This window comes from Acromyrmex echinatior, chromosome 8 (assembly GCF_024713525.1).
Source record: "Acromyrmex echinatior isolate Ae372 chromosome 8, ASM2471352v2, whole genome shotgun sequence".
In the NCBI taxonomy this organism is placed as follows: Eukaryota; Metazoa; Arthropoda; class Insecta; order Hymenoptera; family Formicidae; genus Acromyrmex; species Acromyrmex echinatior.
In genome coordinates this window covers 10065103-10090101 of record NC_141859.1, presented here as the reverse complement: position 1 = coordinate 10090101, position 24999 = coordinate 10065103, and the positions used below count along the sequence as shown (strand labels likewise).

General features: G+C 31.6%; 1 protein-coding gene across 3 annotated transcripts; it reads right to left on the bottom strand.

The window, feature by feature from the left end:
• Window positions 1–121: 121 nt before the first annotated feature.
• Window positions 122–23902, bottom strand: LOC105150634 (very long chain fatty acid elongase 4). 3 transcript variants are annotated; one of them, XM_011063848.2, is made up of 7 exons: window positions 23308–23902; window positions 5159–5240; window positions 3571–3758; window positions 3352–3432; window positions 2619–2790; window positions 1486–1763; window positions 122–1405 (listed from the first exon to the last, which is right to left on the bottom strand). In XM_011063848.2, exons 2-7 carry the CDS (start codon window positions 5235–5237, stop codon window positions 1238–1240), a joined length of 966 nt encoding a protein of 321 aa, XP_011062150.1. In that variant the 5' UTR covers window positions 5238–5240; window positions 23308–23902; the 3' UTR covers window positions 122–1237. The 3 variants fall into 3 exon arrangements, with proteins under 3 accessions (XP_011062150.1, XP_011062153.1, XP_011062149.1); XM_011063851.2 differs by lacking the exon at window positions 23308–23902 and adding an exon at window positions 18637–18743; XM_011063847.2 differs by lacking the exon at window positions 23308–23902 and adding an exon at window positions 10147–10763.
• Between the last annotated feature and the right edge of the window lie 1097 nt (window positions 23903–24999).

The following is a 24999-nucleotide window of genomic DNA, read 5'->3' as shown; positions in this document are numbered from 1 at the left end:
TAGTTCTCATTGCGACGAAAGCGCGTCATTTGGTATCTAGATTATTCGTTGTAAAAAAGGGTCGGTATAAAAATCTTCGTCTAGACTCTAGCCAATCGATATTATTTTTGTTTGAAATCAATTATCTTTTTTTTTTTTTATTAAATTTGAAAACGAATAGAAATCAGTCGACTGTATTATGTATCAAAGAGGATTAGATCCTCTTTGTTTTAAATGTGCAATATACTTTGATGAAAGCGAGCAAACCTCCGCGTATCGCGTATCTCCCCGTTTCTATGCGGATCAATCAGGAATATAGCTGCGTGATAGGCTTTTCGAATTGGGACTTCTAAATATTAATTCATATTGTTGCTCGTTCGCGAAATAGCACTTGCGAAGTTTGATCGAGAAGTTTTTATATGCATACACTCACATACATTTCGTTATCAAAAATTTCACAAACTGAAGAGTTGCATTAAATTTCGTTCTTATATCTTTTTAAGAGATGTAACTCTCTTTCAATCCTCTTATGATAATCTTCCATCACAAATTTATCATTCGTCCTAAAAACAAATTTCTTTCGCATTTTCGTCTCCTCTTTTTTTCCCTGATGGTCCATTTACTTATTTACATGCACACATACGCACTTTTCTCCTTTCGTTACGATTATTTTTCTGGATAATTCTACATTTAGGGAAATATTTATTTTCACAAACTGAAATCTTATCTATATAACTGTCCCTCGAAAGAAAGATTTGCTTTGAGCACAACTTGAAAGCAATATTTTGATATTTACCTCCTCATATAATATATGTAAATCTTTCCACTTCAGTTTCATACATATATATTTATGTGCGAACTCTCATTCTTGCAGGCCCATCGCGCTAATTGCTATAAAACGCATTCGGTATTAGACCGCTTTTTCAGTAAATGTTCGTTAATACATATATACAGTTTAGAATCAGCATGGTGCCGCGAATGTACAAATGCTGATCCGTTAACTTTGGAATCACGGTGCTAATTTTCGCCTCGCGAAAGCACAAACCCGATAACGTGCGAGATCTAAGCGAAAAATCCATTTCTTTTTTCCCCTTACCCCTTTTTTCATTTTTATTTATATTTTTATTAAACTACTTCTTGATCACGACGCACTGCCCGACGACGACTAATGTCTATAATGACTATTTCTTCTTCGTCGTGCATCGCAAGTATCGTGAATTGGATCTCCCTGATAGGGACATCCCTGAGGAGAATCGCCTCATTGGGTCTTCTTGAATGTTTCTTTCGTGTAGCCATTCACGTGTCCGTTCGTGTGTCCATTCGCGATCTTTCCATTGCTGACCGCACCATCGAGTTGTGTACTTGTCGACGCCTTCTCGATGGCTCTTAGCCTCTCAAGCCGTTTCTCCGCATACACTTGTTTACCCTGCAAATAAATAGACTGATAACGCAAACATATGGGCGCGAGATAATCCGTTTCAAATCACATACGAAACTGCGCCTGACCTTTGCGATATAAGCTTTGGCATAGAAGTTTCCGAACAGGACGATGAAAGAGAGCATGTAAATTACGAGGGCGTACTGCATCCAAAGAGGGAAGTCGCATCCCGATCGAATGCCATTGATTCCCAGAACCAAAGCAGTCGTGAACTGGATGAGCTGGAGGATTGTCAAGTACTTCTTCCACCAGAGATACTTAGTCACCGAAGGACCTAACGCGGCGAGTCCGTAGTACGAGTACATCAGCACGTGAATGAAGCTGTTTACCATTGCTGGCAGGAAAGCTGCAAGTGTACACATAAATATAGATATAAAAATCTTTACCTCTTTTTTATATAAATTTTAATAATTGTCTAGGAGACAGAGCGTAACTAATTGATTTTTACATATTTCTATCACACAAACTTTAGTCATACTTGCAATGCTATTAATGTTTATCCAAAAATAAGCTTATTATTGCCAATAATTAATACTTCTGCTATATATATATAAAATATCTTATATTTTTTCCTACTTAGGAACATACAACTTTCCACGGAGATCCACCTCGCCTCCCTTCTGCCTAGAAGCGCACAATTTTCCACGCAAAGTAAGGTCTCTATTACATCTTTCTGTCTAGAAAGTCTTTCGCCTCTAAGCAGGGAGGTGGGGCGAGTCTGAAAAATCGCGCGCCTTTAGGCAGTGGAGGAGATGGTGCACCTCACTTTATTTAAATGGAAAATTGTAGACAATGGAGGAGATGGGGTGGACCTCGCTTCGCGTGGAAAGTCGACTGCTTCTAGGTGGAGAGGGATGTGGGGTGGATCTTGTTTCGTTTAAAGTCATTACAAAATCATGAAAAAAAAAAAATATTATACAAAAAAAAATGTTTTCAAAGAAGACTTTTATTTTTAAAGCAGAATTTTTGTTTTAAATAATAGAAAAAAGATGTTATTTCTTAACTTTATTTCGTTAATAACATTTTAACGAATAACAAATGATGGAAAAAATCTATTGGAGATTACTTAGAATCATGATCTTGACAACATACGTCAAGATCAAGGTCATCGGAGAAAGGGGGCTTATTCTATATAATTATCAAAATAATAATTATTATCAATATCATAGTAGAATTAATATTGAAATAAAGAAATACTTACTGGATCCGCTTGGTACCCATTTAATACCGATCCACCATAACGAAAACATGGTAGAGTGATGATAAACGTGAAGGAAGCTCAATTGATTGTCCTTCTTTCGCAAAATAAAGAAGATCGTATCGCAAAATTCCAGAAGTTTGCTAAAATAGTACCACCAAACTGCGTCAGCGATCTAAACAAAAAAATATCAAATTTCTGAAAGATTGTCCCTTATATTTGTACTGTTTATATTTGGCTTAAAATTTTTTTCTATTAGTATGTTATTTATTTTATTTTAAGCATGTTTTCTTTTACGATCTTTTTAAACATTCTTGTATATATATTAGGTGTTGGAATTAATTCGTAGCGTTTTACAAGTGATGGGAAGTACTTTCATTAATGTATTTTTTAATGCTCATGTGAAATAAATAACATTCTTTCATTAAAAAACGCTACGAATTAATTCCAACACCTAATATATATATATATATATATATATATATATATATATATATATATATATACTTTGTTATATTAATATACTAACAAAGTAATCCTTTTTTAAATTATAAGTAGAAAGTTTTACTTATAAGTTTTTTTACGTATTATCCTTTTCTTAACATGATAAAATAAGAAAACTAACATTTATTTTTAGTAAATATTTTAAGCTAAATTATAACGGAGAAAGATAGAGGATCTTCTGATCACTGATCTTCAATATCCCATATTTTTTATTTTATAATAATTCTCTTACCTGAAGTTCATCGGGACGCGTGATGTGCCTTATAGGTTGGCACACGTAACTGTATCGTAACCTTGTGGATGCTACAAACAACTGCAAAGAATATAGAGATGCCAGATAAACGATGGAAACCCACTTTCAAGTGAAAGTGACTACATAGAGATAAATAAGAAAAATGAAGATAAGTTCCGTGATATTTTCCCATCATCAAGGATAGAAAATAATATTCACCTGAATGGCAATATAAGCATTGAGAGAGGCCATGGCAAGATTGTAGGGCACCAAAGCCCACGTTAATTTGAAAGCTTTCCGTTTCTTCATGATTTTAGGACCCACCCAGACGATAAAGAGGTACAACATTGTATATATTAATGTCGGTTTCGGCGAATCAACCAATAACCATCCTCTCGATCTTTCATCTGAAAATCAGAATAATTTTATAAAAACTAACAATAGAATTAATAATTATAAATAACTTAGAAACTCCTTTAATTCATATGATATAATAATAATCAATGTATACATCTAAATAGCACATGGACGTCCATTGTACGTCCATTGGATTTCCCAGCAAACGAGAATGGATTGAAATGAATTGGCATGGATTCAGATTTTCAGAAATATAGATTCACGAATGTTAAAATGAATGCTTTTCAATCCTGAATGCATTTTTATTCATTTATAGGAATTGCATGAAGCATATCTCTATGCTTTTCAATTTAAAAATAATATTAGCTTTTTCTGTACACACACACACACACACACACACACACACACACACACACACACACACACACACACACACAACACATATTGTGAATATTGTCCAATTCAAAATTTTGAATAGGAAATGCAGTTTTTCAATCCAATTGCATTCAATTGAATCTAATTAAATCCAATTGAATCCAATTAAATCCAAAAAAAAGTATTTTTAAAATATATTTGATAGAAAAAAATTTCAATCCATTTTAATCCATTCTTGTTTGCTGGTAGTTAAATTCTAATTTATAACATCAATATCGATTCGACGCTGAAAATCATCAAATTGATTCAGAGTTCGATTCAATTAATGGAGATCGCACATCCCTAATGTGAAAACATAAAAAATAATTAAAGGGATAATTTTCGCATTGGTTGTTTTAGAAAAAAACAAATTTGGAAAAATGTAAAAAAATTGCTTATACATAATTATGCATTAATTTTTTATATACAATTATACATGTTTATGAATATTTTTGGATGTTTATATATGTTTATAGGGGAAGCCTAAAAGAAATTATAAATCGTTAACGGTAAGTGACATAATTACATCATATAACTTTTCAAATATTTTAATACTTTAGATATAAATTGTCAATATATGTGTAACGAAATAATGTGTAATAAATTTTGAAATGATTAAAAAAAATAATCTTACATATCAAATCTTTCATATTAATCGAATCAGTACGTATGCAAAAATTTTTATTCATTTGCAATGTTGTAATAATACAGCTGTTAACAATGTACAATTGTTACAATTGTTAACAACTTATTACAAATGAATAAAATTTTTTTGTAAAAATCACGATGTATTTTATTTATTTGTAACATTTAATTCTATACAATTAAATCGATTTTTATAATTTATAAATAATATTTAGAAATTGATAATTATATTAGAAATAAATTTATATCGTTAAAGTTAAAATAAATTGAAATTCTTTAAAAACTAGATAATATATTGCAGACAATATTTGTTAAAGAGCAGATAATTTAATACTAATTAAATAGATGATATCATAGAAAATTATATCTAAAAAGAATTTTTATGAATTACCTGCGAGGGACAAAGTCCAGAGATAATAGTCGTACACATCGTTGAAAAATTGTGTTGTCGAATTAATGAGATTCGCCATCGCCTATAACACGAAGAATAATATAATAAACTTGCATTTACATTTACGCATTACAAAAAGTTACGTCAAATCATTTTAATTGCAAATATTTCTATTGATGTTATAAGCAGTCGATGTGTCTATTATTTTATCAAATAATTTAATGCTTTATTTTTAGAATTGCTTTGATCAAGGTTTTTAAGCAAGATTGGAAAAGTCACTGGAAAAGTTTAAAGTTAAGTTTGTAAAAAATAACAAGTTACAATTATAGTTTTTTCTCTTGAAAAGTAACTATTACTCCGTTACACATTACCGATTCTGAAAAGGAACACATTATATAATTATAATATAGTTACTTAAAAAATAATAAGTCGTAATTTTTAGTTACTTTTCTGTTAATTTTTTGCATTCTTATTTAAATACAAAAATATTTATAACATTATTAAACCATTTTACTGATTATGCTGAATATTATAAGCTATATTATTTATTATAATAAATTAATATATATTTACATGGAATCTCAAAATTTTGGGATCAATATTAAGATGCGTTTACATACTAAAAGGCTACTAACTTAATTTACAGAAATGTCATCATTTTATAGGATAAATATAGTAGGATAAATATAATATATTCCAATCACAAGAAATAATTGATCGTTCACTAAGCACTTTATTTTGGACAACTCATATGTTGATAAATAAGTTTGAAATAAACTATAAATGTAAAGTAACTACAAAAATAACTATCACCTTAGTTTAAAAAAAAAAATGTAACTAAGTTACTATTATAAATGAAAAGAAAGGAATGAAGTTAAGTTACTGAAAGAATAATTTTAACTATAACACTTCGTTACAAGTAACATATTACTTTCCAACCCTGTCCAAGAAAAAATGTTATATATACATATATGGACATATTTTATATATAATTATATACAATTGTATATAAAATATGTCAATTTTTATACAAAAATATATATTTGTATATAATTTTATATAGTATAATGATACATAAAATATGAAATATATGAATCATTTTTTCCCAGGTGCTTTTAAATTCAACAAGGCATTATAGCGCAAAATTTTTGCATCACAATGCAAATTTTATCGCTGACGTTTTTTTTTTTACTAACGTAGCGAATCTGACAAATATGTGCGGTCAGAAACTATCACATTGTTAGGAATAATTAGCATGATACAACATATTCCGATGTACGTATGGTTTACTTAAACGAGACATAATAAACACGAGGGCTTTGTTATTTTAATTATTTTTCGATCGGATGCTTTATCCGAAAAGATATATTTTTAAAATATACATAAAAAAATATATATGCGTACAGAACAAATAAATCACTACGTTTGCACGCGCGTGATATTAAGATATTCGAGAGATCGATACAACGCGGCGATCAGTAAACGAAACATGCTGTACGTGCATCAGCTCGCAATTAGTTCTTAATAGCTATTTCCTCGATGCACATCATCCGGTCGTTCACTCGCCGTATGTACCGCGGAACATAACTTTCACGCTCCGAAGAAACTATTACCGCTATCTCCCGATGTCGAATAAACGTATTCCAACTTCCAATGTGAACACTTGTTTCTTTATGGATTTTTTTCTTTCTTTTTCTAAGCAGCTTGTTGTCAAGTCGACAATCCATCAACTAGCATATCCTTTGAAGGAAAGTTACTTTCCTTGAGTGAGCGACTTCGCATTGAACTCATAGTATAATTATTGAGATTTTGAAGCTACGTGTATTTAAGGAAGGAATAAATTAAAAACTCTATAGTTAGAAGTTAATCTTCTCTCGAGCCACTTTGCAACGGAAATCAAAGTAATTGTTTTGCTGAAAGACAAAAGAGATTCATCTTTTCGTAAAGATGAATCTTTGTCTAAAAGAATGAGCTATATTTCAAACAGATTTTTTTTTTAGAAAGAGAGCTGCAAAAAATTACTGAACAACCTTTTCTTTAGATAAAAGCCGAGAAATTTTTTTTTTTTAATTTTTGAAGACTGTAAAAGTTACGGCGCGCAATTAATTGTTATTTCGGTACAACATATCATTTACTATCGACATCATGCATATCGCTTATTTGATAAAAAGAACGACATAATTCAAAAATTATTTTTGATAATGATAAGAAATCAACTCTAGGTATATTTTTGTTAGAAAAGTACATTTGTAACTGTCTCAATTTATAACTAAAGGGTAATGATTGTTTTTAGAAAAAAAGACATTTTTTGTGTTAGATGTCGCGAAGGAATATTATCGATAATTAAGTAATTGTAGGCGAACGTTCTATTTGAAATTATGCCATTTTTCCTTAAAATCTCTCTCTCTCTCTCTCTCTCTCTCTCTCTCTCTCTCTCTCTTTTGAAACATTGTTTCAATTCAGAATTTAAAAAATGCTTTCTTGGAAAGTTGCTAATTTTAGATATATCACTTTTTATTAAAGCGATTGTCAGCAAATGCATTGTACGTATATTGTAATATATGTACATTAAAGATTGAAAGGATAACAGACGGATCAAATTTTTCTAAGTATTGTGACAAGTATCAAATCTTTAATATATTAATCAACACCGAAGATTCTCGACAGAACTAGAGTATTTAAAAATTTAAATTGCTGCTTACGTAAAGAAAAATAATAAAATATTCTGACCCAAGACCTTCCCTCTTTTACGTGAATGATAAATCGAGAAAGGATGTGAAAGCTCTTTAACAAATAACGGGAAAATCGCATTCTTGATTAAAGTCTAAGCATTTAAATTCCCAATAACTCATGACGCAGCGTTTCTCCTTTTACACGCGAACCAAATCAGGGAATATTAACGACAATACTAATGAAAATGACCTATTAATTATACAAGTAATCTGCATTGCACAAATATTAATAATAAAAAATTATTCAACGTTATTGCTTGAATCTTTATCACAATATAATTATCATACGGTCATTAAGTACTGTATGATACGTGACAATGTAAAAACTTTCATTCGAATGGAGAGGCATAAATAGGCAGAAACGAGAGAGAGAAATCTTTGAATTTTTCGTTAAAGTAGGTATATACTTTGATCTTCATTCAAGTGCGTCTTGCTTGATAGATGTATCTTTACGAAACAAACGAGCAATATGAATCTAGCGAAAGTTAAGCTAATGAACACTGTAAGTACAAATCCAAGTACAAATCCGTATAAATGATCCGATAAATCTGTAATAAGCTTATTAACAAAAACTAATTTCTAAAATCTTTTTAGAGAGAAAATGAGAAAGAGCAAGAAAGAGAATAGCACAATTGTCATAAATAAATCATACGAAATTAGTCATTAATGAAGAATTTATTTTTAAGATTGATAACAAAAATATTATAAATGTTAAAACAAATATCTCTATTAATGGAACATTTAATTTTTTTATCATTCTCAATACTATTATTTAGTATACATATATTTATATCAATTATAAATGTCTCGACCAGAAAAATGGCCGATCGACGTTAAATCAGTATTGATTAAACATTGATCAACTAATCATTTATGGATGGGATATAATTATTCATGTCGGCTTACTTTAATTTGTTATTCTTTGAAATTTGAATAATGATTTTATATCAGTCATACATTTATAAAGTTTTTTATTAACGTTTCATTTAATGATTAATATATATATATATATATATATATATATATATATATATGTGTGTATATTATATATATATATTTTTTATATATATGTACATATATATATATATATATTCAAAATGTCTCCTTTAATTTTGGTATTTTAAATATTTTCAAAGTTCATATTTCTTCGCACATTGCAAGAATAATATAAAAATGTTCCTTTTTTAACACTGAACTTAATATTTTAACCTATATTGATAATATAATTTTCGATTTTATTAAATTTTTTTTAATTGTTCGTAAAACATTGCGTAAGTAACATAACGCTTGAAATAAAATTAAAATGCCTTTATGTTGCAAAATTGTTAAATGCTTACCTAAGATTTTTAAGAATTAATAAGGATTTGCACAATAGTTACACTTGCAAATATGATATTGCGACATTATCAGTTTTTACGAGAAGATTAAAAATTAATTTAAATAAATTACTTCTCACAATAAATTATTCTCATTATCATACAATATATATTATAATGAAATATATATTATAAAAAACTACAGCAATATAATGCAGATACAAGAGCGGTTGGTGTTATAGTGAAAAATTTTTAAATGTATTTTTTAACAGAGTAAAAAATTCTGAAAAAAGTATTATTTTTTTAATATAGTTTATTTATTTATTTTTTATATAGTTTATTTATTTATTTGAAATTAATACAGAAAAGTTTTAAGCGGCGCGTTGGTACGGGGAGGCGTGGGTATTTTGAGAAATATTCTCAATAAGAAGTAGATTAAAATAAAATGATTAAATTAAAAAATAGAACATATAAATAACAAAAATATTTTATTCCTTAAATCTAAAATATACTATGCAGTAAATGATACATATTGACTTTATTTAAACTGATTTTTTCAATATTTAAGCGGTCGGGTGGGGTTAATTTTTGTATGGACACACAAACTGGTCCACATTTATTTCTTTATAGAATAGTTTTACACGTGATAGGCACCGAAGTTTTTAAAATAAAAAATACAAACGTCACTGTCATATCGCTTGCATTCCGCTTTGCAAAAAAAAAGAAAAATACGGGTTCCAGTAATCACGTCTGTTTCGTTTTGTACACCTATAGTTTGCAATGTGTTAATTAAGACCAATCAGGGCACAACTGGTTGATCAAGTTCCTATCACAAAGTAGCGTATACGTAAAGTAATCCCGCGCGACTTGAAGAAATATCTTGTTCTCGAGGGATGAAAAGGGATCTTCTTACCTGGGGCGATTTTTTAATCAAAAGTACCTTATGTAGTAAATTCGGATCCTTGTTCTCTTCGTATATGCAACTAGTGGCGTACCAGAATTGTGTCAGAAGTATTACAACCGCACCCACGACTCCACGTCAAAATGACATGGCCCGACGACCGTACGTCTCAGAGGATGACACCGCGGGAGAGGTGTCCGTTCGTCGGGGAAAAAAATACCTCTCCTCTTCTTTTACGAAAGCGGGAGACAAACCGTGGCACGTCGTGGTCGCTCGACAAAGTGGCAGCGCCGCGCACCAGCTTAGCCGGTCCGCTTTATAACTTTGGTGTCTTGGTATCCTCTGCCACCCGTGGCTTTGGTGGTGGACGATCAGAACGTCGGAGGTGGTATCTTCCACGAGCATAAGCGATGTAAACGCAAACGAGGCCAAAACCATGGATCGTGGTGGGAATCGATCGTGGGGATAGATCAGCCGAGATCGGTCAAGGCGAAACGCGTGAGGTAGGATCCCCAGGATCCCACCCTCTGATCGTAGTACCAGTCTGCCTTCCCCCCCTTTTCTGTCGATCTCGCGATGAGATCTACGAATGGAGACAACAGCCGGTGGGCCTTTTGTAGATTTCTACTTCCGCTTGCAATTTGATGAACTCGAATCCTTAAGCGACTGTTCGTGTGTTGATTAAGTCCCTTAAAGATATATATATGACATGTAAGAATGACTACATATTAATGAATGACACATAAGAATGATTACACACTATAAAAATGATTATTAAACATTCCAGTTTTTATCTCTTTGAACCATCCGCGACCTCTTATTGGTTTTCAAAGATTGGTATCAAATATACTTTTAATTACATCTGCTTATTAATTTTAATGTAAACTATAACAAAAAAAATTATAAAAATTATAAAAATTTATAAATTGTTAACTTGTTGGATATTTAAAATAAAATAATTATGTTTGTGTATATACAATATATTTATCTTTATCAAAAACAATTGTAATTTACGACTGTAAATAACGTGACAAAAAAATGATAATTATATTTCAACGCAGTTCAGTTTTTAACAAAAGTTACCATTCAATAAAAATAATTTCAACACACAATAGCAGAGATATAATTCAATCGGCAACTTATTATTTTATTGTAGATATCTTGCCTCGTCTTGTCAAAATAAGCAATTTAATACTCAAAGTGTCTGTAATAATCCTATTAAAAAGGAAGCCTTTTGTTAAAACTCTATTTTATGATTATGCTACTAACATCGGCATACATACAATATAATCAATCATCGATCATTACACGCGATATAGTCGATAACATCACTCGTATGATGGCTAAGCAAGCTAATTGTAAACGAGATAACGTCTCGGAAGAATTCCTCGGATAAAAATGTGTTGAAACGATTCATCTCTCAGACTGATGGCGGAATGCCGTCATATAGGTGCCATCGGCTACACGTTACTGTTGTAGCCTCGTTTTCCAGGCGAGAGTCGTACAGCATCTCTGCATGTTCGTCACGAGACCTCCTCAAACAACAGTTTTTGCAGCCCAAGAGTCTCGTGTCAGAAAAGTGGGCGCTGGAGTGTTACGGAGAGGACGAAGAAATGCAAGAAATATCGAGATTCCCTCTCGTTAACCGTAGAAAATATTACCTCAGGATAGTAATAATCTCCAAATGATACGTGAAATCGACGCGTATTAAACGTAGAAAACGATAGAAGCATAAATAAAAAGGATTTAAAAGAAGCTTGGTCAATAAATCGTAATTCGATTCTCGGAGAGAACTAATTGCCCTTTAATATTGTTTTTTAAAACGCATAAAAGACGCGTCTCTTATTTTGTTAATTGTTCTAGAATATGAAGATGACTTATATAAAATATAAGCTTATATAAGATAATAATAATAAATAAATTTCAAGACTAACGAGAGTCAGCGCGGAAGGGGTTGCGCTATGATTAATAAAATTACTTTTTCATAAAATTGATATCTTTTTTTATTTCGAAATCTTGAACGTTTCAACTCGCTTTGGAGTCAAAAACGTTGAGCGGTCCGTCCAGAAGTAAATCACTTTCCCAGAATGAGATTTCTATATGATCTGTATAGTTCCGTGTGTATACATAACCGTGTCAGATACATAACTTAACATTTTGAACAGAATTTTCACGAATTTTAATTATATTGCTGAGGATGACTTCAAAATGAGAATGACTTCAAGTCGAAACGTTTAAGATTACGAAATAAGGACGACATCAGTTTTATGAAAAAATTGATTGATTATTATAATTCTAATTATAATAATTAATCAATAACTATGCGCAATCCTTTCCGCTTTGACTCTCGTTAATCTTGAAATTTATTTATTATTATTATTTTAAATATAGAGAGTCTGTTCTGATCATTATATTCTTATATAAAAATCTAACGTTTCTTCGTAAATGCGACGAAAAGAGAATTTTTCTCTACGTAGCTTCAGCAAATGTGGCGCGAAAAGAAAAACGGTGATCAAGGAGAAAGCGATGTGGAAGGCACAAAACCTATGTCAATGATAATCCGGTGAATCGAAACGGGTCAATGGACCGCTCGCCGACTGTGCAGCACGGTTCCAAAATCCAAATCGTTTGGTCCACGCACCAATGTCTCTATCGGCGCCTTTATCTTTCACCTAGTCATGCTTTACTATTTATACTTAAATGGACCGGTACCACTTATTTACGAATTCACCGATTTCACCGACACCGCTAGTAAAAACTATCTCGTATAAAAAGTTCGTAAAGACGTCCGTTATTCTATCGCCGATTCGAGCGAATTGGAGAAGAAGTTTCTTCCGGTTACTGTTAGAAAATAAACAAGTTCTCCAAAAAAATTTTTATACAAAAACCTCGATCAATAAGGATTGCATAAGAATTTTGTTACATGGGAGACCTTGGAACTTGTGTAAAGAAAAACAAAGTATCGTCACGTTCGATATACAGTCGCTAGAAATTTAATGATCTTTGAGATTTTTATTTCCTTCGCAAACAGTCTTTTCTGCGAAGAATCATGCGAAGGACAATTACGCACTTTTATGAAAACATTATGAAGCAAGCATTTAATTAAGTTATTAAATTAATCAAATTCAATTCAATTAAATGTGTGTGCGTGATAATCGTCAGAAACGACTTATCATATATTCTTATATTTATTCATGAAGTGACATTTCAATTGGTAAGCTTTTCTCGTATTTCTCATTGTTCATGAATGAAACAGAAATACTGTCAATATCAAGTCACATTTTCTCGTATCAGATAACATCTGATACATAACAATTACAGACATGTGACATTTATTTGACGCTAATTTGATACATTCGCATGCGAATGATTTTAATAAGAGAGTGAAAATTGAAATGTCGCATTCTGAATATTCTTATAATTTAATGTACCGTTTTTAACGACTGACATACCTCGCACGAGCCTTACCGAAATAATAACAAAGAAAAAGAAATAAAACGAAACCTGTTTCACGTGATCTCTTAGCCGTTTAGTGGGCCGTCGGCAGGTGAGATACAAAATATAGACTGAAAGCTGGGTTACTGGGTACCGATGGGATCGCTGTATTGCGGTATCGGTTAAAGGAGCATCAGCGTTGTTATCAAATTGCTCTTTTTATCGTGCATGAGGTAAAAGAAAACCAAAGATGGACAAAAAGAAAAAGGTCACCCGGAATCGGATTTACAAAGAAGAAATCGAACACTTATCACTTTCAGAGCGAGGATCTCTATGATTGATTAATTTCGAACGGTAAACTACAATACACTACATGCATAGTAAGACGTAAAGGCGGTACCGTTAGAAACTAGCGAATTGGTTAGAAATTCTTCGTTGGCATTTATTCGTTGAGCGAGCAATTGATCTGATTTACAGTTCACATCTGCAGTTAACAAGTTAGGAAATAATAAATGAAGAACTTATGTTATTGCTTTTAATTGATAATTAGATTGTGTCATAATTCGTTTCTTATTTTATGCTAATTTGTTAATAAATGAATCATTACAAAAATAAAAAGTATGTACATTTTATGAAGAATATTAAATTTTAATAATAAAACATAATATATGTTAAATATCCATTAGCATTCATAAACATGCATTAAATGTAGAATACTTTATAAAAAGGATATTCTACGTTCAACATTAATTTAATAACGTATAATGCGTGTGCTCGTCCAAAAGAAATCTGGCTAATATGTGTTCTCCGAAGCGAACTTTCTTTCGAGCATACTTTTTATTTGGCCCTGTGCCAACCGAATGTCCGTCGAATCTTCACGGAGTAAAACGGGTTTGTAAAGAATGTAAAATGTATCCTTTAATGGCATAATGATGTAATTAAATGAAAACGCGATACTGAGGGACCTTCTATTAAACAGAAACATTTTCCAGAAACATCGTCGTAATTTTTGTACAGCCTTTGATTTATAAAGCGCAATGAATAACGCAAGCAAAATAAAATAAGAACGAGATCATTCGTAGAATCGTTTAAAAATCGTAAAATAATCGCGGAACAGATCGTTTTACATAAAAAAAATAAATAAATAAAATATATTAGGTCATTTAAAAAGTATCCGCGGTGTTTTGTTCAATTTTTGAATGAAAAAACCGCGGATACTTTTTAAATGACCTAATATATAAGTTTTGTAAATAAATGTAAAAATTTCTGGAGATTTTACATTTTGTATTTGATTAAATACATTCGTGGGATTTTGTACGAGGCACGCCAAGATGTCTTTGTAAAATTTAAATTTGTGTCAATTTTAATGCATTAACATAGTGACAACTTTTATTTAATCAACAGTTAGGAAACAATCTGACAAAGAAAATAATTCCATACAAAATATAGAATACTTTTCAATATCGTTTCAATATTGAAATTGACAGTTGAATTAACAAATAATATATTCTATTTATCAGTGACATTCTATATATTGATCGTTTGCTTCAATAAAACTTTTAACTCTTCGATAGTAAAAAAATTTAAAACATTTATAAGTACATCTCATAAATATTTCGAAAGTGTCACACTTTAGCAATCGAATACCGGTACGTCATCATAATAATGAGGCATTCTATACCAATGTATTCTACATACATTATTCTATACCAAGGTATTTTAAATACATTTCAATATATATCGTCAAACATAATATTGTATAATTTGTTATCATACATAAAGAAATGTTTTAAAATAATCATTAATTATATTAACAAATATTCCGTTGTTATTAGAGAATGGCGCTACATCACTATCGCTTACATATGGATTCAGGTCTAATTATACATGCTTGAATTATAACGGGATCTTTCTATTAAAATCTTCAGGCATTTGACGACACATTTCTCAATACGAATAAAATATTGATCTTTACAGTATTCCAAGAAGTGGAATCAAACGCAGCAATTACATTCCTAAACATTATATTAACTTTATAATATTAATGTTATCGTGTATATATATTATTGCCAATTATTGCTTTAATAATCTAAATAATCTTAATCTTGATTGACAAAAACTTGGCTAATTGTAAAATATATTACTCGCGCGACAGAGATCAAATTAAATATAAATCTAATTTCAAAAAATTCTTTGTAATTGTCTTTTAAGTCCCACAAGTCCTACATACCAGGCCTAGGGCCTATCTAGGGCACATTATACACGAAATACTCATCCAGTAAATTTCTCTAAATCATCTTAGACGAATGCGTCGCCTCCTCATGAATAAACAGCGCTTCAAGCAGTGGACATCTCTCTTAAGCTAAAAAAAAGGCAGAATGCCACATGTTGTACGACCTCGTTCGTCGCTCTGCGGCTTAGCGCGACGACAACTTTACACTATTTTACAAGCAATTGAATGGCAACGATTAAAGAAACAAAAAATTAGACGTATTTGTATTTTCTTAGAACGATACAATTTTTTAAAAATTTTAATAAATGTAAGAAACACATTATATGTATGAGATAAAAAAAAATTGGTCAGTATATATATTTTGAAAGTCAGTATATATATTTTATAAGACATTATATATTATTAACAAATGACTAAAATACGTAAAAAATATTAATTTTGTTCATTGATATAAATTCATCTGATTTATAATTATGTAAACAATTTTTATTTTGATAGAAAATATTACAGAAGAGATCTTTTAATCTTTGAATTTTGTACTGCCCTGATGGCACCTTTTGATTTGATTTCTTCAAAGACATCCTGCAGTATAATCAAAACTTTGAATGCTCATGCTTTGATAGTCGGCATTACAATGCAGTGCCGAGCCTGCATTGCAATGCATGACGTTACAGCATTCTAACTCAGCCTAACTCGGTAAACACAGTTTCGCATGACAGAAAAAATAAGCTTGACAAACGTCACATAGCAGATTTTAATATCGCATACTTCCTGGGAAAATGATAGCTGACACACTTTGGCACCTCTTGCGGAAACATGCATAGTTAGGAATTACTCAACCACGAATTTAAGAAATAATATTTGGTATCTCCTTAAATATTTGCTGGCCGTTGTAGATCTTCCGAGAACTCATCACACGTTAAATATCAATATATCTTAGACTTGCAAGATTCAAATTATTCTTGTCATTCAAATCACGTAACTTCTTATAGGGAAAATAGTAGTGTATTGATTGAAATATGTGACCGAACTCATCATTTAAGATCAAGTATTTCACGACACGTTGAATTAAATAGAGGAAGAAAATGAATTCTATCGTGCTACTTATTATTAATAATCTTACATATAATAATAAAATAATTGGTGTAACGATCTGAAATAAGTAATACAATCGTACGATTAAAGCCAAGCAACATCAGTAAAACAAGCTATAAATTCAATATTTGTTCTTAAGAATAGATGATAGTTGTATTGTACGAAGCGATTTGCAAATTACTCAATCACTGTTGTAAAAATTTCTAATAGACTAACCCTTACCATACAAGTATGGGTCACAAATGACCGAGCGATTCCTGTTTTGTGCAAGTTTCTTTGAGTTTCGGTAATTATAAATTATATTACATTTTATTATTTTCCAAAATGAAGTTCCGATATTTATTCTAGAAAGTTGATAGCGTGTTGGTGAATTTTTAGAGATTTGTTTAATCATAAGTAAAAAAAAACGGATCTACGTTTGCATGAATGAGACATCAAATTGTATAATATTCCTCCATATGTGATCAATGATACAAAGTTCATTTGAATTTAAATTTAAAACGGCAAGAATGGCAAATTAAAACAAATTTTGTTCATTGATAGAATATATTTGAAAAAATTTGAATGAAATAACAATTTTAAATAATTGATTACGAAAAAACAATAGTCAATCTTGATCTTTATTCAAAAACTTTGAAAAATTCTGACGCAACGATTGTCGGAATTTTTTAACTTGCCTTTTCTGCATTATTGGTATTGTCATGCACGATATAAAACGCTGACAATTCTAATAAGTGAAATTGCTTTCGTCGTGTTTGTTCTTGCGATAACCAGTCTACAGTTAACGCCTGCTTGAAAAGAAGGGAAAAGTTGTTCGATAGAGAGTGGTTACACTTCCTTTCTCTTGCATCGGTTAGAGATAAGGTCGCATCTATGATCGTAATTATTAACATTCCTAACTACGATAAAAGCATTAATGGTCTTTTCAGAACTTAATTCATCCTGAAATATGCGATACATTAATATCTTGCTACATTCTATCATATTGATATTTGCGAACGTTAACACGTTAATTTTTTTCTTAAAAACCATGTGTATGTAATATCGCCCAATTAGATTTCGATAATTTCATTACATAAATCTTCATCATTTTTGTCTAAACATTAATGAGATATTTTATCAATATGTCATTTTTGTTTTTTAAATTCGAAAAAGTGCTTAATTTCTAGACCAACGCAGATTGCGTAGACATTATATGCGAAAAGTGAAATGTCACAGCGCCATCGTATAGCACATATCGTTTATAAATAGAAGAGAGATAATATTGATTTGATGATCGGTTTCACTGCCTTTTTATATGTTTATATTATACTTGAAACCATTAAGTTTCGCTTTCTACGTAAACCACAAGCACCGTAACGGATTAGCCGCATGGTATACCACGGGAATCTTGAATCTTAATCCGGAGGATAGATATAATTGATCGATCCATAATATCAATATAATAATCAAGCAAAGAATTTAAAGGATACACAATTATTATCTTCGAGAGTGAAAGCAATTTACTTTTATTGAAATTATGCGATCATCTGTTTTCTTTTACACTTCTGCTAAATGCCGAAAAAGGAAAACAATCTTGTAATGACTATAATGCTCAATTTCTAAAGTCAAGAGATCTTTTTCTTATTTTTTATTATATTTAAATTCTCTCGAACGCGTTTGGAAAACAGCAGCGAATTAGGAAAAAGAAACAGAAATTAATAAAAAATCTCAAATGCAATGTTTAAATAACGATAAACTAATGAAAATTTAGTAAATGATATTACCTCTTTTTTTATGTTCTGTCATGCTATGTATTCCAAGTCATGCTTTGAACTGTCGTAGTTTTGTCCCTCCTCCACTTATTTATTATCCCTTCTCTCGTTATATTCATAAAAATTTAAAAGTCACTTCCCAAGTAGAACAAGTTATATCAGAATGATCATTGAAATGTCATTTTTCAATCATTTTCCATTTATTTTAATGTCATTTTAATGTTATCGTGACTTGTTGTTCCATACTTGAATGAGCATGCAATGAGCCCCCGATAAGAAAATATTTATACAATTGTATACGAAATCTTGCATAAAATTTATCCGTATGGAAATATTTCATTGTATGGAAATATTTGCAAAAACAGGAAATATTGAATTTTCATAAAATACTAATAACTGTGCAATTAATTTTAAAATAGTATATATTGGCAAAACAATAACTTTCTGATGAATTATCAAGGAAAGAATTTTCTCTTAAAATATGGTAATCATGGGACAATATGAGAAATATAACAACATCATATTTCAAAGAATTTTTTAAATCTCTCTCTCTCTCATTCATTCACTAATAAAGCTACAATAAAATATAAAATAAGTTTGATTAATTTTATTGAAGTGCATGGTAAAGTCTTTAAAATATTGTACACCACACTGCCATATTTTTAATTTTAAATTTTAAGAGAAAATTCTTTCCGTGTTCTTATTATTAAATTATTGCGAAATTTTCGTCAATACCATTTATGATACCATTATTGCATATCAATTTGTCTATTGGGGTAATTCAAGTACCTATATATTTTTCTGAATGTAATGCCAGAGCGACTGATCGCCGATTGATTAAATCGATTCGCAAAAGAGAATCCCCTGAGGAAGGAAATCGACTATAACGTTCGATCGTAGTGATACACGTAAGACGCAAACCGGAGGCTGATTGGCGTACTTTCTTCGATACGTCTCTACGCCGGCTATGATCACCTCGCTTTCGAGGTCAATGTCTAGGCCTGGTGTGTAAACCTGAGATGCGACTGACTCCTCTTGTATAGGCTACAACTTTCCTTGATGAGAATGACTGACGACGTTCGGAACGCAAAAATTTCTTGCCTCTCTATAACGTATAGTTTGTGCAGATAATCGTGTAAAGCACACGGAAAATTTCAATTTATTATTAATAATTTTAATTATTGTTTGAAGCTTAAAACAAAATTAGAAGCGGTTTCGAGATGTTCAATACTTATTGCATATTTGATCGTTATTGTCTCCAGAATTGATTATTATAGGAGAACGATATCAGGTTATTAATTATTATGATTTTATTATAGTTATTCTTTGTTTCCTCGAGATTGTCTATATCGTACTGTCTCTCGTTAAGAAACACACACTTTCATTTTTAATTGCAAATTTGCTCCAATATATATTTTTATTAAAATGACCTTTTCTGCTGTTTTATTAATCAAGAATATTATTCAATGCAAATTTGGTCTAAATTTAATGACTCAATTGGAAGTATTGGATGCGTATGAAGATTGTATGTTATTATTTACCAAATACTGGAATGACCAACACAGCGTTTATATATTACAATAATTTAGGGTTTAGAGACATTATTAATTTTTTTAAATATCACAGACCTTTTAATTTATATATCTTTTTATTTAAATATATTTTATATTTTATATTGTAAATAAGTTCATAATCGAATTTGTTAACATTGAAAATGACCCAATTGAATACAAAACATTTGTTATAGACCATTGTTTTTGTTTATGATTTAACTATTTACATTATTAAAAAATTTTTATATTAAGCTTGTAGTCCTCTTTTATATTATTATTTAATTTTATCGAGCCTTTTGACATATTGTTTTGATAGTTATTCTTGTTGTAATAAAATAATGTTTATCCCGCCTGTAACAGTGAGACGACAAAGAGATGCAAGTATAAGTTGAACTTGGATCAACCCCTGAATCCATATTGATTGTATAGATACGTTAATGCGAATTAGGTGTTTCTTTCCGTCGTGATGATTTCTCCATATTACGCAGAACTGATACGTCCAATGTATCTGAAGAAGCGAAAGTAAAATCCCTCAAACACGGTGAATGTCTTCGCAGGCGATTTTACAGTGTTAATGGCGTAATACTCGAGCGATTGCGCCTGCCAAGAATTCCTCGCGAATGGAAAGCGTGTGCTTTTTGTAAAAGTGAAGTTTTGTTAAATGTGAAGGTGCCTTCTATTTAAATTAGAAGGAAATGAGATTTCAATTACATCGGATTAAATTTAAAAAAAAAATACGGTTTAAATTGGAGTAGAATTGCGGAGGAAAACGGCACTCCTATGATGCCGGCGAGTTCGTTAACCTAAACTCATAATGGGTGGATACGAGCCATTTTGATCCATCTGCTAACTAAACTGCCTTGAATCGCGATGTTGGTGATGCTTTCTACTGTCACATGTCATATGACTAAGTGTGCGATTGACCGCGTTTGAATGTCTCGTCGTCTCGTTAAATGTCGTAAGATGACGGACCGCGTAAACTTCGCACCTCTTCCCGCGGTTCGTTAAATAGCATATTAAACAAGAAAATTGTTTATGCGAATTACCGAATGCGACCTCAATCGAGCGCTGCTCGTAATTTCTTTGTTCAAAATCGTCGATCATCACGACGAGAAGTGCGTATTTTGCTTACAAGACCGCTTTGCAATCATTACTGAATGATTACATTTTTAGCCTTTTGGTTGGAGACTTTGTAATTCATTTTACATTCAAAATAGCAAAATAAAAAGAGGATATAAGAGTCAAGCGCGGAAATAAATGTGCAGAAATAGTAAATAAGCAATTCGTTAAAACGAAGAGTACATACATGTGTCAGCTTTTTGAGCCACCTTTCAAATGTAGATGCAAGCAACAACCGAGTCCATAACCGTTATGTTATGGAAAATTATTTTCAGAATAACTGTGTAACTCAGTTATTATCTGTATATACGCTTTAAAGATGATTAAAAAATGAGCCGAAACATGTAGTGTATATCTTCAATTTTAGTAAATTCGCTATATTTAACTCATCTTATTCTCAAGAGAAACAAAAAAGTCATGATAATGTCACATTGATTGAATTATGACAAAAATGAAAAAAATGACATAAATTCGATTAATATGACGTCAAATTGATATTATTTTGACTTTCTTTTCCTTTAAAGTTTCGGATTTCGGATTTGGCCAAAATTAAGAAAAAATTTTGATGGGTGAAACTGAAACTGTACAAATTACAACGCGCTGAGTGAACATTAAAAAAGCAACTATTCGATTTTAATTATTAACTCGTTGATTAAGCTTAAAATAATTTGAGTATAAATTTCGATGTAATCCTAATAATAACTGTAATTTGATTTCTTTAAAAGTTGAGGCTGCAATATTATTACTATTAGATATTTTAATAAAATCTTGTTTTTTAAAGACTGCAAGAGTGAAAGTCACGATTTCTGAAAATCATACTTTGTAAAATTAATCCAAAAATGTCGATTTCGACTTCAGCCGAAAATAATGTGACTCCGTTAGCTTCTCTCTCTTTTTTTCAGTAAGACTTTTTTTAATAAGACTTATCCAATTTTCGGTTTCATTTCCGGCCGAAATTGAATGACAATCGAATATTCGTTTTCGATCGGACTCTAAACATAATGCACGCTACGGTAATTAACATTCTCGGGGATCTGCGAGAATTTTCGAATGTTCTGGGATATTGTTCATGCATCTTTAGAGCTCGTACGCAGCTATAATGAATTGATGACCGAGATATTAAAAGTAAGACACATGAACAAACGACGAAAGGGGATATAAGTCGGTCGATAGAGCGTAAACCATATAGCTAACGAGTCATTTACAAGCACATGACAAGTGACAAGTGTGATATAGACCGTATCTTATGCAGATACGGTTAAACAATCGTGAAAAGTTTCGTGTTCATTTTAATTGGCACAAATTGAACTCGGAACAAATTAACAAATATTTCGAAATCATTTTCACAATGTAACAAAAAAAGCATGCTTCATCTTCAAGTAAACTCTTTCTCCGTATTCGCATAAAACTGATGGATAACAATTTGACTTGAATGAATATCGAATGTAGCAGTTAAAAAAGTAATCAGTTTCAAAATGATTAAAATATTTCAAATCTTTCATCAATCAAATCATGATTGCATGCTTATACAATTTCAGCAAAAATTATTGCACAAAAAAAAATAGTTGTGTGTCATTTTACGATCCACGTTAGACAAGAAAATAGATACGCTATTAAAAAAAAATTATAGGTACATTGTTCTCTCTCTCTCTCTCTCTCTCTCTCTCTCTTTTCTCTCTCTCTCCTTTCTTTCTCTGAGCTTCATTTGCTACGTTTAGATTATCTGGCATGAGATATCTAACAATTTAAAAACTTTTCTTGATATAATCTTCGATCTTTGCAATAAACATCAATATTCGATTTTAATAACTGACATCTGTTTTAATCAATCGAATCATCCAAAGCATCTTTTGACTCAAGTTGCACTTTGCAACAAAGTGAAGATCTAAACCGGTCCATTATCACCCGGAGTAACATATTTCACGAGAAATTAGCACGGCCGATAATCCGAGTATAATTTTTATTCTACAATCACAAGCAACAAAACCATCTGGCATCATCTATCTCTTACCCAAGAATATCGTTTCCTGCTGATTTCTCCGACGTGATTATAAAGACGATCACGCGTGACCCTCTATTTTGTGGCGACGACCCTCTCTGCCGGTGCCGCCGCGATTACGACGACCAGAGAGTATCCCGTTGAGATACGCGAAAGCTCTCATTCAGGAGGGCCCGTCTATTGACGAAGTAAGATCACCAACTCGCCGGTGATTTTAGTAAAGCTCGCAGTGCAGCTCGTTGCTCAGGAATCGTTGTCCATAACGATCCATACGCGAATACAGACACCATCACCCATCACTCATGAACACAGATCCTCAGTGTCGCCTGGTGGTTCCTGGGCAAATCTACAGGGGCGGAATCGAAAGTAATGTGGCCGCCGGCTTGCGACGCGATCTATCGTTTCCGTCAAGCGATAATAATTAGCTTTCACGCGTCTCACTACTTTGCCTCTCGTCGTCGCGTTTTCGCGCACGTTGTCCTCGAGGATGATAAAACACTACGGAGCAACGCTCCCTGGCCATTCCTCCGATCGCGGAGGGTGCAAGCGCTGGCCTGCCGCCATCATAGAAATCAATACAACCCTACAACAGGAGAGAGCTTACACCTCTGAGTATACGGAATTCCCTCGAACGGGACAGCCGTCACTTTGCACCGATTGCGAAAGATGAAAGCGAGGATGAAAAATTGTCTCAAGGTTTACAATCCGCGAGTAGCATAATTCATTGTGGTGAACATTGACATGCATTGGATCAATATTGCACCAATAAATTATGCTACTATGGAAACCATGTATTGGGAACTGTATTAATAAACTTAATTAATCACAGCCGGCTAGATGATAATTAGAAACCAGGCAGGCCAGACTTCTACGTTCAGCAGAGAAAATTAATCAGCGCTTAGTGATTCTTCAATATAATTGGTTCCTACACTTAGATCCAGTGAAGAACTAAAGGCAAGAACCAATCATATTAAAGAATCACTAAACGCTAACTGATTAGTTACTGATCTTCTTGTCTTTCATCTATACGAAGGTCCTGTAGAAATAAATCTTATTTTTTTCATTTCTTCGCCCATATTTTAATAGATCAAGCTATATAAGTCGCAGTGTCAAAATGTACGATATTTGTCGAAAAGAATAACGAAGGCAACAGAAAATGGATGTATGGCTTTCTATGTGCTTCATCTTTTTTGACCGCATCATCTAATGTCCACTTTACCGTTTACTTTACACTTTACTGTCCACCCACGCAGTGTAGATTCTTCCAATGGTAGTAAAAGTTCGGAGACAAAGTACGGATTGTATCCTTGGCAAAATTCTTTTCTCTTATATGTTAACATCGATATTAATAGTCACACTGCTAAAGTTAACTGGAGTATGTCCAATTTTCCATTTCTTTTTAGTTCTGCTCTTAGAAAGAGATGCTAAAAATTCTTTCGATTTACTTTAATCGTCTTCTATATTTCGTATCTAAATACTATTTCAAAGTTTAATGGTTTCTCTTTTAACGCATGAACAGATATATATGAAATTGTAGTTTTAGATAACTAATTTTTTAATTTTCGATCGTTTGTTTAAACAATTATCTAAAAAGGAGGTTTCGAAATTTATATTCACGTTCAAATTTACATTCACAAGCCATTTGCACCAAAAGAAAAAATACAACTGACAAGAAATACAAAAAAAAAAGCAAAAACATACTAG

Excerpts from the sequence above, each read along its gene's own strand:
- LOC105150634 (XM_011063848.2), bottom strand. The coding sequence starts at position 5,237 with ATGGCGAATCTCATTAATTCGACAACACAATTTTTCAACGATGTGTAC. Across the intron at positions 2,791-3,351 it reads CGCGTCCCGATGAACTTCAG|ATCGCTGACGCAGTTTGGTG; the intron begins GTAAGAGAATTA and ends TTTTTTGTTTAG. Across the intron at positions 1,764-2,618 it reads ATGGGTACCAAGCGGATCCA|CTTTCCTGCCAGCAATGGTA; the intron begins GTAAGTATTTCT and ends GTACACTTGCAG.